Raw genomic sequence first — 17963 nt, forward strand, 5'->3', positions numbered from 1 at the left:
ACAAACATACAGTTTAGCATCAGTTTGACAGCAAGCAGAAGATTTTGAGAGTGATAAATAATGGACGAAGCTCCTGATTCTAGCTTGCCACAATATTTCTGCCTTTTATTTGGGCGGTTTTAATGAAGTAGTTAAAAATAAGATCATTTTAATAGATGCAATTTAGCACATGGTACCTATTTTGCACAAAATGGAGACAATGTCAATTCAAACATTGCTTGATGTTTGGTCTCTGAACACTGTGTAAGGAATAAACTCCCTGAAATATCTGTTGTTTGATGTTTTGTCACTTGCTACTAGCTAGGTTTAGCCCCCTTACAGAAGAGCGGTAGCTCAGTGGTTAAGGCATTGGACTTTAGATCGGAAAGTGTATCTCAGCATCACCAAGCTGCCACTGCTGGTTTGCTGAACAAGGCCTTTTACCCTAAACTGCTCAGTTGTATAAGTTAAATAATTGTACGTCGCTCTGAATAAAGGCGTCTGCCAAATAAATGTAGATTACCCTGCCTGATTTTGACCTAGCTTTAGTCTATTCCTTATATACTAAATTTATTTAGACAAAACACAGGATGAGTTTACACCTATTAAATATCTATGGTCATTATTGATAATTATTTTCAATGGTGTCCTCTTCAGCAAATCTCTCTTCTGACATTTTTGGAAGAGTCCTATTGTGGTAAGTAAGCAGCAAAGTTTATCGTCTAATTAGCCTGGACATATTACACTGCTAAATTGAATTTGCCTCTTTAATTGAATTAGTATCCAAAAGAGCAGTGCAGTTCAAGGCTGTCCTTTTACTTCCAACTAATACGAGAAGTGAACAGAATCGTGATAACTACAAGTCGTTTGTCCTTTTTCGCATTTTTTCTCATAGTGTATGTAGTGAATTTGATTCTTTCCACTTAGTTTCACAGTGAAAATTGTTCAGCTTCTAGGTGTCATTATAAGGTTTAAGGTTCAACCTAATGCTCCAGCGACTACAGCTACAGCTGTTTTAGATATTCCAATGCCATTGTATCACCATCACAACACAACTGTGTTAATTTTGACCAATCACACAGTTGGGCAGCAAAAAAAACACGTTTTACACTCATTTTATGTTAGACGATGCATTGTAGAGCTCAATAGCTTTTTATCACTGTGACTCTTTCTGCTGTTATTTCTCTGTCAATCTGATGTATTTTACTTTTTGCTTTTATGACAGATATGAACATGTATGTAAAAGGTCCCCTGGTGGTCTAGTGGTCGCGCTCTCAAGCTGCGGCCCGGGTTCGATTCCCGGTCAGGGAACCAACCCCAGCCATTAGGGTTGCACAAGCCTTAGTGCCAGTCCCAAGCCCGGGTAAATGGGGAGGGTTGTGTTAGAAAGGGTATCCACCGTAAAAACATGTGCCAAATCAAACATGCGGATGGTCCGCTGTGGCGACCCCTAATGGGAGAAGCCGAAAGAAAGTTATGAACATGTATGTAAATATTTGACCACAATTTATGTAATATGTTTGTGACAAACAAGGAAGCTTTAACTTAATATGGCTTTGTAATGAAAAGTCATGCCTCAATGCAGTGAGCAACTGTTTGCTTATAGATCTCTGAAAAACACAGTCCAGATGAGTCCAGACATGCTTAACCTCTGACCTTAAAATAATATAGTTATTGATGTATCATTTACTTATTTTTGCATTTTATTTTTGCTGTTTATATTTCTTTTTTTCTTCTTTTAAATTACTCAGATTTAAGATATAATTGCTTTGGAGGTGCTGTTTGTGCTTCTCATTTCTATTCTCTCTGCATTTTCAGATGACATGGCATGCTTCTATAAAACAATAATAATAAATAATCAAACTTCATTTGTTTTATTACTCTTATAACACATTTTTAATAGGCACAGATTTAAATGTATGAACCCATTTTATTATTTTACTGTTATTTAGTCTATTTAGTGTTGCAGAATATAACCCAGCCAATAGGGTTGCACAAGCCAGTGCACTTTTACAGCTGGTCCAAAACCCGGATACATGGGGAGGGTTGCTTTAGGAAGGGCATCAAGCTAAAACATGTGCCAAATCTAACATGTGGATCATAAATCATCCAGATCAGTCAAGGCCTGGGTTACCAACGACCGCCACAGGTATTATTAGCCAACAGGGTACCGAAAAGATGAAGACGTCTACAGAGACGGCAGGAGAAGGAGAAGTGTAGGAGAGTGGAGGTTCGGGTTGGTATTTTAAATGTTGGTACTATGACTGTTAAAATGAGAGAGTTAGCTGATATGATGGAATGGAAAAAGGTTGATATGTTTTGTGTTCAGGAGACCAAGTAGAAAGAGAGTAAGGCCAGGAACATTTTAGGTGACTTTAAACTGTTCTATCATGGTGTGGATGGTAAGAGAAATGGTGTAGGAGTGATAATGAAGGAAAAGTACAATAAAAGTAAAATACAAGTGGGTTGTGAGATGGAGGAGAAAGATTCTGGAGTGAGTTAGATAAAATGGTAGAAGGTGTACCTAGGAATGAAGATTGGTGATGGAAGCAGATTTAAATGGCCATGTAGATGAAGGGAACAGAGGTGAAGAGGAGGTGATGGGTGAGTATGTCTTTAAGGAGAGGAATGTGGAAGGGCGGATGGTGGTAGATTTTGCTAAAATGATGGAAATGGCAGTAGTGAATACTTATTTTAAGAAGAAGGAGGATCATAGGGTGAGGTGCACACAGGTGAACTATGTTCTATGCAGGAGATAAAGAAGAAGAACTGAAAAAAAAATAAGATGGTGGAAACTAAAGGAGGAAGATTGTAGTGTGAGGTTCAGGGAAGAGGTCAGACAGGGGCTCGTGGTGGTGAAGAAGTGCTGGATGATTGGGGAACTGCTGCAGAAGTGATAAGGGAGACAGCTAGAAAGGTACTTGGTGTGACATCTGGAAATAGAGAAGAAGACAAATAAATGTGGTGGTGGAATGAAAAAGTGAAGGAGAGCATAAGGAGAAATAGGCTGGCAAAACAGAATTGGCATATGAAAAAGGCATACGAGGCGTATATGAGAAGTTGGGAAGAGAAAAGAATTTGTACTGATTGGCCTGGCAGAGGGACCGAGCTGGGAAGGATGTGCTGCAAGTTAGAGCAATAAAGGATGAAGATGGAAATCTGTTGACTAGTGAGGAGAGTGTGTTGAGAAGATGGAGAGAGTATTTTGAGCAGCTGATGAATGAGAAAAATGAGAGAGAAAGAAGGTCGGATGGTGTGGAGATGGTGAAGCAGGAAGTGGATAGGATTAGTAAGGAGGAAGTGAGAGCAGCAATTGGGAGGATGAAGAGTGAAAAGTTGGTTGGACCAAATGACATACCTATAAAAGCGTGGAGATGTTTAGGAGAGATGGCAGTGGAGTTTTTAACCAAATCGCTCAACAAAAACAAGGGAGATGTTCAGACGTGCAGTAACTACAGGGGATTTAAGTTGATCAGTCACACCATGAAGTTATGGGAAAGAGTATTGGAAGACAGGCTGAGAGAAGAGGTGACCATCTGTGAGCAAAAGCATGGTTTCATGCCAAGGAAGAGCACCACAGATGCATTGTTTGCTTTGAGGATGTTGATGGAGAAGTATAGAGAAGGTCAGAAGGAGTTGCATTGTGTGTTTGTGGATTTAGAGAAAGCGTAGGACAGGGTGCCAAGAGACGATTTGTGGTACTGTATGAGGAAGTCTGGTTTGGCAGAGAAGTATGTGTGGGTAGTGCAGGACATGTATGAGGAAAGTGTGACAGCAGTGAAGTGTGCAGTAGGAACGACAGACTGGTTCAAGGTGGAGGTTGAACTGCATCAAGGATCGGCTATGAGCCATTTCTTGTTTGCAGTGGTGATGGACAGGTTGACGGACGAGGTCAGACAGGAGTCTTCTTATGATGTTTGTGGATGATATTGTGATTTGTGGTGAGAGTAGGGAGCAGGTTGAGAAGAGCCTGGAAAAATGGAGGTACATGCTGGAGAAAAGAGGAATGAAAGTCAGTAGGAGTAAGACAGAGTACAGGTGTGTGAATGAGGTGTAGGGCATTGAAGTGGTACGGTTGCAGGGAGAAGAGGTGGAGAAGGTGGATAAGTTCAGGTACCTGGGGGTCAACAGTGCAAAGAAATGGAGAGTGTGTTAGAAAAGTAAAGAAAAGAGTGCAGGCAGGGTGGAGTGGGTGGAGAAGAGTGGCAGGAGTGATTTGTGATAGAAGAGTATCTGTGAGAGTGAAAGGGAAAGTTTATAGGACTGTGGTGAGACCTGCGATGTTGTATGTTTTAGAGACAGTGGCATTGAGTAAAAGACAGGAGGTGGAGCTGGAGGTAGCAGAGCTGAAGATTGAGGTTTTCGTTGGGAGTGACGAGGATGGACAGGATTAGAAATGAGTTTATTAGAGGAACAGTGCATGTAGGATGTTTTGGAGAGAAGGTAGGGAAAGCTCGATTGAGATGGTTTGGACATGTGCAGAGGAGTGACAGGAGAATCGGTAGGAGATTGCTGAGGATGGAGTTGCTAGAAAGGAGGAAAAAGGGAAGACAAAGAAGGTGGTTTATTGATGTATCGAGGGAAGACATGCAGGTAGATGGTTTGAAAGAGGCAGATAAAAAGGACAGAGTACCATGAAGACTGATGATCCGCTGTGGCGACCCCTAATGGGAGCAGCTGGAAGAAGAAGAAGTGTTGGAGAATTTTATTAAGTCAAGTTTTAGTTATCACTTCTATTACTGTATGTGGATAAGTTGTGACTAATTCATGGCAACACATTAGAACGAGCAAATGAATAAAAAAACCTTGCAATATGAATTACAGCTGGCACTGCTGTCAAACCGACTGTTATAGAAAATTGATCAACACCTTCTCACTAATCTGAATCCAGAATTCAACAATGATGTGATATTTTTAAAGTGTTTCTATTGATTTAAATTTTTCTTTCCTTCTTTCTTCTTGTAGGTTAACAGGCTTCCGGCTTCCTTCTCCAATAGTCAGCACTGGTTCGAGGCTCACGCTTTGGCTACTATCGGACTATGCTGTGAGTGGCCAGGGCTTCAAAGCAGTGTATGAAGGTAGGAATGCAATGGAACATGTGGTCAGATTGGCTTGTGCTCCTTTGATTGTTTTTTTTTTTGTTTTGTTTTTTGTTTTTTGTTTTTTTTTGGGGGGGGGGGCATGGGTGGGTTTACATTTAGCCCTTGACACTCTTTATGGTGTCTTTTTGTGTCTCTGGCTAGTCAGTCAAGTCTTCTCTTCGCCTTAGCTGCCTCTGTTCATAGTGCTGAGTAAGTCAGTGGTGCCTTGGAACACTCTGTTGCCACTGTACTGAACTAACTCACTGATGGATGCTTGTGTTAGTCCGCCTCCTGTTTGTAGCCTAATTATATTAATAGGCATGGTCAAATTAAAAGGCTAGAGCCAAACCTTGGCTCTTTGTTTTTCTGAGTCCCATGTTGAGCTGTTGTCATGTTTCTATTGATCTGAGCGTGCCGTCGTTAACACCTGCTTCAAATGCACAAAAGCGAGTGAATCTTTGATAATTACATTCATTTACTGATAGTTGATGTGGCTGGGTGACAGATGAATAAACCCTCTGGCAAAATTATGTGCATAACATTAATCGCCTGTCTTTTCAGTTATAAAGCAGAAGATTTGATGAGTCTTTTCAGCATTTTGGTCTTCTCAAAAATATACCTTTGATAACTATTGGTTTAATGGCTGCATTTATTAGGTTGTTGTCAGTTACTGGATATTTGACACTGAGTAGCAATAATGATCCTCTGTGCTGGCTTTGTCATTAGATGTTGCATGATTTTGGGACATTTTAAACAAATTTTACATATTTGAATTACTCAAGAAATTTGACTCAGGAAATTAGTATTTCTATTGGATATAAATTCCTCAAAAAGACATGAATTGCCATTGAAGTGTTGTCAAAAAAATGACAGAATTATGCAATGACTTTGAAATTGGATTTTAAAACCAAAGTTATAATCAGAAATGATGCGGATGCTCCCTCAAGCTCTGAAGGATCCATCAGGGAATAATGCTTTTGAGTCACACTCCTGCATTTTTTTAGTAGCTGACAGAAATTTTACAATCTAACCATATTTTTCTCCTACAAATCAACTAGCCCTTGTGCCTGAATGAAGCGTAATAAATTCAAAAGTGATAATGGAACAACTGTCTTTTCAAGGACAGCCAAAGCACAATTAAAGGTAAATCTAGTGATATTTATCAATACAGATAAAATAATTCAACTAAAACACTTTTTGAAAGGTTTCTGTTTTGTAAAAGTACTTTCTTAGAAAGGTCAGCATAAGCAGTTTGATGACTATTCATAAGGCACATTGATCCAGAAGTTGCTTTTTAAATCCACATCTGCTAGTTAATACAATATATTGACCTTCCAGATATCCACAAGTGGATTGCAGTAGTAATACTTTGAATTGCTTCAACTTCAGATTCAGAAAATAAATAAATAAAAAAAGACGTTTCTCAGTTTTTTTTAGCTGCAACTTAAATCTCTTGTGACAATATATGCATGTGTGCGATAGATGGATAGATAGATAGATAGATAGATAGATAGATAGATAGATAGATAGATGGATGGATGGATGGATGGATGGATGGATGGATGGATGGATGGATGGATGGATGGATGGATGGATGGATGGATGGATGGATGGATAGATAGATAGATAGATAGATAGATAGATAGATAGATAGATAGATAGATAGATAGATAGATAGATAGATATGCTTAATGTCTGACCTTGAAATATTACAGATACTGACGTCTCATTTACTCATTCATTCATTCTAAATATCAGATTTAAAACTTTAATGCTCTGGAGGTGTTGCTCATGCTTCCCATGCTTGCTGCATTGTGTCAGATAGCATGCTGATATAAGAAAATAATCAATAATGGCTGGTATGATGTTACCTGATGCAAGTACAGTACCGTAATTGTTACTACCCCGGAGTTTAGCATTTCCAAGTTACAGCATGTAATTTATTAAATTTCTCCTATACTACATTTTTAAGAAGCACAAAAAATTAATTTTTACCAAATTTCTCAGACATTTCCGAGTTTTTGTTTTTTTGCTGCAAATAAAAACTCTCGTTATGTGACAATACAGTATATGCACTATTGTGCGATAGATAGATCAAATTTGAATACAGATACAGACGTGTCATGTCAGTTATCATATGATACAGTAGCTGTTATTCAATTTAATGATGATTTCACAATAAAAAGTCACTACCACGCCCAATAAATAAGCTTGAATATTTTTTTTTTTGTCAATTGTGATCTAACTGCTGTCCTAAAGCAATTGCTGTTTGGCATTTTGCTTTTATTTCGTCTTTCTCTCACCATGCTAAAGGCATCAGAGCTGCAGGTGGTAGGTTTGCTTTGGCACCGATCTCAAATCATTATTGATATTATGTAATTGGGAAATATCGAGTTCTCCTGCTCTGACAGCAAAAGTAAAAACTTAATTCAATTTTGGCAAGCAACAAGGAGTGATGGAATGAGTGCGAGGCAGAGAGCGCCTCTATACGATCTGTACCCACACTGTGCAGAGCCTACCAACACTAATCTAGATAAGCCTCTATCTGACCCATATGGATCATCCTGAGTCTCCCAGTCACTGTAATTACATGTCACTTCCTCTCATGTGACCTACATAGGTGTCACTGAATAAGTGAGTGTGATGTATGCAGTTCATGCCCCTGGTCTGACTTTAACTAAAGACACTGCCATAATGAGACCCAGTGAAACCTTATCAAACCCACACAGCCATAGTGATCTGCACCACTTTTGTCCCTCAGAGCCAAAGATGAAGTCATGAAGACAAATTTAAGAATGTCCAATTATACTTTTTTCCACCTCAAAAAGCCTCTTTAATAGTGAGCCTTAAGCTGTGAATGTATTAAAGATTTTTTTTTCTCTGTTACCAACTCACAGGGAAGAATTATACTTCAAACAGGGTTTTGTAGACAGATTTCCATAACAGAGATGTGATGAAATCACTGGAGAGGAACCTGCTGTTGTAGTAGGTGTGATTTAACCCATATTGGAAGGTTATGAACAATCTAAGGAGCTGCAATAGAAAAGATCTTAGAATATAATAAAAGTAATAAAATACGATGACATGAAACAGAGTTGCTTTTACAAACTAAAGTGTTGAATTGTTGTCTTGTAACAGCATGTCTGGGAGTATTTAATTCATTCTGTAACACAAGTACAATTTATTAACAAATCACAAACATCACACTTTTGGGTCTTTATAGTTATTTATATATATTTGTTTATTTTCTATGTTATGTAGAATGGTTATATCAGGTTATAGCAGCTATAAACAATCATTTCATTAGCAGTGTTCATTTTTTTCTTTCAAAGATAATGAAAATAAAATTTACTTTCAAATGTAATGAATTTCATTGTTATGGTGTGTACAGTTATAGATGTGGCATGGGTGAGGGTTAAATATCTTTGCACATTGTGTCTAGGAGCTCCACATACAGTAGCAATGCTACAACATGCTTTAAAAAGAAAAGGCTTTTTTTTCTCCAATGATGAGTAAACTAATATATGACATGATGGAATGAGTTACACAATTCATTTGAACACTCTACTTGAAAAATTGGCTACTGTGGTGCCTACAGTTTCTGTTTTTTTAGCCAATACCAGGTATTTATGTAAAAAAAAAATCTTCTTAGTGCTGACCCTTGAAATATCATTTGCATTTAATTTATTAACTAAATGTGTATTTAATTTATTAAACATCCAACATACAATCTTCTATGAATATGCTGTCACAAAAGAATAACAATAACACATTAGCATGAACACATTAATACAAAAACTATTTTGGACACACTACAGAGCTGCCATTTCTGAAAATAAACACATTGTGACCAACTTGGGAATCCAAAGCTCATCCTTTTAATATCTTGGAATATAAAAAAATAAAATAAAAAAATAAATAATTCACAAAGTTGACTGAAATAATGGGTTCGGTTATGAGGATATTGGCATGATGCCACTTTTAAACACATTTATTAAGATGTTTTCACAGAGTATGTTTGAAAATACTGGTCAGTATAAAAGTGACAGTATGTATAATGTACATTAAAGCTCTTCCTACAAATGAATGGGGAAACATGGAGGTATATACAGTAGGAATGCCCCCATTTACATGGAGTTTCTTGAATGGTTTGATCAGAATGAAACTAATGTAAATCATGTATAATTATTTTCATAGTCACCGTATTTGAACTTTATTAAACATTTACAGAAGAGGTTAGACATGTTAGTTAGTGTTCTCCACCACCGTTACCTAAACACAAACTGAAGGAACAGAGGTCTTGTTGTTATGGCTCATGGCTTCATGTTATCATTTATGATTTAGTTTCTCATTTGTCATTCATCTGTGTATAGTCTACTAAAATATTAACTACTGCACTGGTGTTGCTAATGGTAAATTATGCTTTCATGTACATAAATATTATATAAGGCTTCTCATCCTTTAAAGAAAATTAAAAAAAAGAATTTTGCAATATCCTTCAAGTATGTCTACCATTAAGAGTTGTTTTGCTCTGGGTGTGGTGTCTTTATCTTAGCTTTAAAAGACTCTAATATTAAAAATCTAAAAAGACCTATTTCATGGATAATTTCCATCTACACGATTTGGACAAATGTTTGTGACTACTTCATTATCAGATTCATATGTGCTTTTCGAACATCCCATTCTATATACTGTATTTTTTGGACTATAAGCCGCTACTTTTTTCTCACGTTTTGAACCCCGTGGCTTAAACGACGAAGCAGCTTATTTATGAATTTTTCCTGGGTTTTTCCCGGTTTCACAAACTTCAAGACAAAAAACTGAACCCCATAACATTAGACCAATAAAATTTCCGAACGGAAACGACGCACTGCACGGCATCGGGGAAAAAAACTTTTTTTTTAAACGCACGACGATGCCAAAAGAAAAACTCCTGAGAGAAATAGTTGTGAAAGGAAGGAGGAAGACAGTGAACAATTACTTTCTTGGTAGGCTACTGTTTAGATACAAGCTGTTGTAGCGCGTTGAGTCTGGGTGAAGGGAGAGCTCACTAACTCCAGTTGCAACAGAAATCATAAAAACACAGACAGGTTTCCAAAACTTGTACTTTTAAATTTTTCTTGGCAACAGCGTTACGGGTTAGTCAAAGAAACTTAGAAATGAGCATCAAAAAATAATAAGGACATATTCCTCGGTCTTGCACACATGCAGTAATAGCGGAAAAATGGGGCGGCAGGCTATTCCCAAAATGCCGCACTGCTCTTAAAGAAGCCACAACATATTTTACCCGTGTAACAGACACTGTCGTTAAAGCCTGTGTAAAGTTAATTAGTTTCACTGTAGACAGGTGCGGCTTATTTATGTTTAAAATAAAAATCTTTGTCAAATTCAGTGTGTGCGGCTTATATATGGGTGCGCTTTATAGTCCAGAAATTACATTAGTCGCAATTTGCTGTAATAATCTCCACTAATCTGTAAAATGAAATCAAGAACCACTTGATTTCAGAGTGTGAGATTTGTGCTCATTCAGCCACAAGGGTGTTAGTAAAGTCAGGTAGTGATGTAGGTGAGGTGAGGAGGCCTGGGGTGCAGTCAATGTTCCAATTCATCCCAAATGTGTTCAGCAGGCCACTTAAGCTCTTTCTCTCCAACCCATACAAACCATATCTTCATGAAGCTTACTTTGTGCACAGGGGTATTGTCAGTGTGGGGCAGGTTTGGGTCTCCTAGTTCAAGTAAAGGCAAAATGTAATGATACTGGACCTAATGACATCCTATACAATTGTGTGTCTTCAATTTTGTGGTAACAATTTGGTGAAGAACTACATATGGCTGGAAAAGTGAGGTGTCTTAGTACCTGTGTCCATATAGGGAATATGTCACGATTATGGACCATGAACTGTATTACCCTTTAGCATGTTCTCATGAATGAGTCCCATGTTCACACACCTGAGTCACACCTTCTGTTAACTAGCTTCACCTTTTAACTGGAAGTGTTATGTGTTCTAATATGTTTTTCCTATTGTGTATATTGGGAATCACAGGCAATTAACAGGGGCTGGATTGTGAAATCACCTTTGAACCTTTTCTGTAGGTGCTCTGTTTGTGTTTTGTTTAGCAAGGAGCTTCATTTGGACAAAGAAAATGTGAAATATGGTTGAAGAAGTGAACAGCTTGGGCTTCCATGGCAAATGCTTTTATCTTTATTAAACAGGCTAACAGCTAGTTCATTTATTGGTGGAAACTAGCAGAAGAAGCCTATTACTCAGCTAGTGCTGATTTCATGGCTAAACCATGTATGCATATAAGGTTTTAGCAATATGACCATTTTTAGTAGCATGACCATTTCCTGATGAATCCAATAATGTGTAGACTGTAACCAGTGTTTTGGGTAACTTAACATACTACCAGAGGTGCAAAAATGGGTTATGCAGTATATGCAGTGCATTGGAGCGCCATATATGGAGAGAGCCATTGCATGTAGTGTATTTACCCCTCTTTTTTGTGCGGGGGAGGTGGGCCTCCAACCCTGAGATTGCATACTCCTAAACAAATGTGCTGTTGCTCCCCTGCATAGGACCATAATGGAGCCATATGTTTAGTTGAAGTCGACATGTGGCTTCGTTGTTATCGTTAGCGACGTGTTGCTCGGTAACCATTCAAATTCTGTAAGCCTCTTCATATCAATGTTTGTCAGCATCGTAGCTACTTGAGGTTTCATTACAGCTGAGCGTTGCCTGGCTGTCAACACGTTTCAGCCTAAGGTGGCCAGTGACGTAAATGACATTTAATTTTGGACTTGACAGCCACTCACTGCGAGGGATTGTCAGCATGCGAGTACCTATAACGTGATTTTTTTGCCATTTAAAAGAGTAGTCAGATCACTCTTCAAGTAAACCCGGTTTAATTAATATTAATCAACATCAGGCATTTCCTTAAGAATAATAATAGGTATATGGTGAGGTTTGAGTCACAAAAGCAGAGAACGTCATCTCACCAGCTTATTAAAAAATAAATTATACAGGCATGATAGAGAGCATTTATACTTAATAAAAAATTAGCCACACAGACATAGTTTTGTATGTTACTTCCAGTGTAAGCAAAACACTTAAGTCCGTCCTGTACTCTAAAGAATTAGGTCTTTGTTGCATGCTAGGTGGAGCAATTCACTTATACACTATATGGACAAAGGTATTGGGACACCAGAGTTTCCCAGCGATATGTGGTTCTTTTACAAACTGTTATAGCAAAGCTAAAGGCACACAATTGTATAGGATGTCTTCGGATACAGTAGCATGAAATTTTCCCTTTACTTGAACTATCAGACCCAAACATGTTCCAGCATGCCGATGTCCCTGTGCACAAAGCAAACTCCATGAAGATATAGTTTACATGGGCTGGAGTGAAAGATCTTCTGCTATAGTGTTCTGACCTCAACTCTACTGAGCACCTTTGGGATGAATCGGAACACTGACTGCACCCCAGGCCTCCTCACCTACATGAGTACCTGTCTTTAATAATACCGTTGTGGCTGAATGAAAACATTTATCCACAAATACACTCAGAAATCTAGTGGAACATCTTCGCGGAAGAGTGGAGGAAATTATAAGAGCAAATTTGAAAAAAATGTGGAATGCTCAAAAAGTATGTACGATACTTATGACCAGGTGTCCGCAAACCTTTGGCAATAGAGTGCACATCTGGACCTCTTTATGAAATATTATGGCACATTATCAGCTTTTATATATGTTCAGTCTGTATGGCAATTTAAAATTTCCCATGTCATAATGTTCACATGAACAACACCTTACACACACACATTTTTACTTAATTGTTCTCTAGTCCCTGTGTGCTAAAACTACCCCCTGCTTTTGAAATCGATCCCTGCACTGAATCAAAGAGTGTGTTCTTATGTCCCTGTGAGAGACAAGTGCTCCCCGCAGCCCTTTGCTTGCTCATGCCCGGGCTACAGCAGGGGGAATGTGTTAAGTGAATTGGTTATGGTGGCAGGATCTAAGCGATGGGAATGTGTGTGTATGTGTGGAACTAGGTGTTCCAGGTCTGATGTGATGGAACGCTCGAGAGTGTATTATTAAGTGGGTAGCATAGAGGCTGCTGCTGTTCGCATCAGTTAATTTCAGTTGTATTCATGCTTTTAACAGAAGGAACATTGACAAAGATATTTTTCGTTTACATATAGATAGCATTTATGTATTTATTCAAAATATATATTGTGGTCTTACACCATATAACATTGTGACCATCTGTGTTGGTCCTCCTTTTGCTGCCAAAACAGTTCTGACCCGTCGAGCATTAACAGCCTTAACTTCTTCAGCAATTTGATCTACATGGGCTCGTCTAATGGATCAGACCACACGGACCAGCGTTCTCTTCCCACATGCAACAATAAGCCTCGGCCACCCATGACCATGGCGCCGGCTCACCAATTTTCCTTCCTTGGACCACTTTTGATAGATACTGACCACTGCAGACCTGGAACAACCCACTAGAGCTCCAGTTTTGGAGATGCTCTGACCCAGTCGTCTAGACATCATAATTTGGCCCCTTGTCAAACTCGATCACATCCTTACACTCGCCAATTTTTTCTGCTTCTAACACGTCAACTTTGAGGGCAAACTGTTAGCTTGCTGCCCAATATATCCCACCCACTAACAGGTGCCATGATGAAGAGATAGTCAGTTATTCACTTCACTGGTCAGAATGTAATAACATCATGCCTGATCGTTGTGCATATATGTTTGTGTGACGCCTTGGTATGTGCTTCCTGCTGGTGTAAAACCCCAAATTCCTCCTTGGTAGACATTTGGAATGTGGCTCTGGAGATGTGTGCTCATTCAGCCACAAATACTGATGTAGGATAAGGGGGTCTGTGGAAGAAAACTCGAGTGGTAACTTCTCGAAATTGAAATTGTTTCCTGGGTGACACCTGATAATAAACCTATCATTGATAATACTTCTAGAAGTATGAATCAGTACAATCTGTACTGGTGTTCATATTGCACAGGAGTATATGTTCTCATGTGAGTACTGGAGTTAGATCAGGCTTACCAGTCTTAAGTACAAGATATATACAGTATCCTTCATCGTAAAGCTGAGCCACTTTTCTACCTTTTCTAAGTGTATAAAATAGATTTTACAGAGGTAAACAAATGGCAGCTATACATTTGAATTCATTTTAGAAGCAGTATTTGTACTTGCGCAATCATGCAAATAAATATACACAAACAAAGTGCGGCATTTCCACTTCAAATAAATAATATGAACACACACACACACACACACACACACACACACACACACACACACACACACACACACACAAATAAGCATTGGCACTGCGGCCAACAGTCTGTTGCTTGTCATGCTGATCTAGTCCCCCAAAACCCCACTAATCTGAGAACAGATGTCACATTGAAAAGGCCACAGAGTCTTCTTGTACACTAAGAAGGGCAGGAACCAGTTCCTTCCTTCACTTCTTCGGCCTTTTCCTCTTCAGTAAGCAACATTTCTGCCCGCATTTGATATCATGGAGGCCCATCTTGGGGGGAGATAATGAGCCTGCACTTCCCTTAGCTCAGCCTCAGAACCAAGGCGTACATCAAACCGAGCTTGGCTCTGTGTTCTCCGCCACACGCCCACTCTTTCCTCTGAGAGGCCGAGTGGGAAGGGAAAGCCATGCCCGAACACACATGTACATAAAATACACATATAAATTTCTTTTTCAGCCATCCAATTTCAGTCTCTTATGCTTTTTCTTCTCCCCTCCCTCGCTTGATTCTTTGTGGAGTTTTTTCATATTGTGACATGGCCCCCTTCTTCTCTATTATAATCTTTTTTAATTATTATTCAAATGCTATGATTTGCTATGAAAGACCGAAATGATAGATACCTGCAAGAAAAATAAATGTATGCTAATTCCCCTTTATCTCCCGTCTTATTCAATTGGAGGGATCGAAACCAGGTCATAATTTATTACAGCGTTGCTGATGAGCTTAGTATTACGGATGGATTTTTAAGAAAGACTAAGATATTTTCCCTCTTTTAGGAACACGCAGATACATGGTATATCAAAGAAGAAAAGTGTCCTCACATTGCTGCCATAGCAACATTAACATCGAGCAGTACTAACAGATTTGCTGTTCTAGTATGTGGTTTGTTTGTTTTTTCATTTATAATAGGCAGATATTTTACTTCTATTGTTCATAAAGCTTCCCAGAGTAAGCATAAGTATTCAGAATCACTGGATCTTAGGCACTGCATATAAACAAAAGCAGAAAGCTAAAGCCCTTAGTTGGCTAGAAAAACAATATCATGGTGTTAAACGGTGTATTTTTATGAACAACATCAACAACAAATAGACATTTTTCTGGCTTTTCGAGACAATAATACATCTTGCTAAGTAGCAAATGATAAAAAAATATGCAACCTGTTCATGAAGAAATCTCTGTTTAATACAAAATACATTTTATTTCTGGCTAAAACAAGGATAAATGGTAATTGTTGATGCTAGTGTCATATTCACAACATAGTAGTGTCACATTTTGTTTGTGTCGACCATGTTGACCTCAATAAAAATGGATAACTAAAGGTTTTGACTGTGTTTTTATGTGTTGCTAATAATCTGTAATGGCAGCTTAATGAAATGTGTTGTTTCTAATGATTCCTTACAATTGATCAAAATGGTGGCGTGCAGTTTCGCTCTCCTGGACACAACACAGAATATTTTGTATATTCTTGTATACCACAGTGCTTGCAAACATTTGCATTAAAAAAATTTGTGTCAGTGTTGTGTAACAGTCAGTGGTAAAGCTGTAAGCTCTCCAGTTTGTTCACAGCCCAGCATCAGCTTGCTTCTGACTGATTTACATGCATTTTATTGCTTATGTAACTATAGGAAATGCATAAATGTTTTAATTGTACTGGGAGATATTCGATTCTATTCGATTCGATTCGATTCGATTTGATTGCTTAGGTTATGACCATACTAATACGTTTTTGTTGAAAACATGCATATTTTTCTCTTTTTTATAGCCCTCCATCAGAACTGAGACTTTCGTATTGCTCATGCGCAGTACAGGGATGTAAGTGTTTCAGACGTTTCAGTGTGGACAAGCAATTTTTAGGGAAGATTGACAATTTTATTGTGTGGATGTGGAGCATTTTTAAACGTATACTGATTGTGGTGTTGTTTAATATTTAATATGCATATCTCTTGCTGGTTTAGCATTGTAACTGTTGCATAGTGTTAAAGATAATGCATAATTACACAGACATTCTCTCACTGAGCATCTGTTTGAATTCATAATTACCACATTGCAATTCCTAACTCAAATTTTTTTCCTTCAGCTCATCACATTTCTGGAGTCTTTCATCTCATGGCTTCCATTTAAGGCCATTCAGTGGTTAAGTGCTATATGGATATGTGCTCTCATTTGTTGGCTTTAGTCCAATGAAGTCAAGTATAAATTTGGATAGAAATGAAACGCAGTGAGCTCATCAAGACAAACTATACATGCTCACAGTTTATGATATAATAGGAGTAACGTCAGCATTAAGAACATAGCGCTTCATTAGAGATCCTACTTTAATTTATTTATGTATTTATTTATTGCATGATTATTATTGATAATGGAAAATGTGATGCATTGATTAGTAAATAATATTTCCTGCCATGCTAGTGATTAATCTATATTTGGTGTCCTACATAAATTCAATATACTGTATGAATATAGCTTCACCACAATCATTACACTAGTGTAAAATCATTATACATTTCCTTCTTTCCCATTTTGTGGTTCTTTTATGAATATCTCTCACTTCGTCATGTTCTATTTCAATACTCTTCTGATGTGGAACACAGCCTCATCATAATGATCCTCAGAACCTTATTATGGCCTTATTTGAGTCTATACCTTTTAATGTCTTATTTCAGCTTTTTGTGAAATGCGAAGAAGTTGCTCCAAGCAGCCATTTGGAAGTTGGAACTCGCCATCTGCTATAGATGGACATAATGGTATCCATTTAGCTGAAAATCCTCTAAGTAAATATAGTGATTATCAGTGAAGATAGAGCTCCCAAATGTGCACTTTGATAGTTTACTGCAAAGCAAATACCTGCAGTCAAATAAACAAAATACTTCCAGACACTGCTTAGATTTAGTCCTTTGAAATGCTGGTTTATTTGCCCAACTTTTCATGTCATGTCATCGTTTTTCCCGCACAAAATAGAACTGAACAGGCGAAGCAACACGGACAGCATTGTCTCGCTTCACCCTCTTTCTTCCTTGCCCACATTCCTGTTTTCTTCAACATTTCTAGAATACCTGTCATGTTCTTTATGCCTGAGCTGGAGAGCTGCTACAGGTACAGGCTTTTGACAGGACTTCATAAGGATAAACACACAAATGATCCAAATGAGATGCACAGTGGTCTCAGAAAGGTCAAAAACATTGCCTTCCTACTTTGGTGGAAGACGAATGCTGAGAAATTGCAACAATTACAACGTTTCCTGGCAAACATGGCACAACCTTACTGTTAGTAGCATGTCACAGTGGCTAATTCTGAGAGATGCTCTGGAGTAAGAAAAGCCTTCATGAAATGCACTGAGAGATAGCAAATGTGGCTGATGTTCACAGATCCAACAAGTAGCATGTGAAGGCAGGATTAGATGAGTTACTAGAGCAAAGAAACATCAAATCATGCAGAAACCAAGGTGTAGATTGTGTGAAGAGGTCCTGAGACACGATGTATGACCAAGTAATAGGAATTAAGGAGTGTAGCCCAAAGCCTCAGTAAAATGTCCTGAAGAATTTTACTGTTTGTAGAACTGTAAATACTCAAAACACTTGGGATAAAGTTCGATCGTAACTTCTACTATTGTTTT

General features: G+C 38.2%; 1 protein-coding gene across 3 annotated transcripts in view; it reads left to right on the forward strand.

Moving 5' to 3' along the window:
• The window catches only part of csmd2 (CUB and Sushi multiple domains 2), a 364389-nt gene that overhangs the window by 48725 nt on the left and 297701 nt on the right, over positions 1–17963 (forward strand). For all 3 annotated transcript variants that reach the window (XM_083523463.1, XM_083523464.1, XM_083523465.1), the window contains exon 3: positions 4945–5057. In XM_083523463.1, coding sequence (XP_083379589.1) covers positions 4945–5057 — 113 coding nt within the window. The remainder of the gene's footprint in view (positions 1–4944; positions 5058–17963) is intronic.

The sequence above is a fragment of the Silurus aristotelis genome (assembly GCF_946808225.1).
Source record: "Silurus aristotelis genome assembly, chromosome: 21".
In the NCBI taxonomy this organism is placed as follows: Eukaryota; Metazoa; Chordata; class Actinopteri; order Siluriformes; family Siluridae; genus Silurus; species Silurus aristotelis.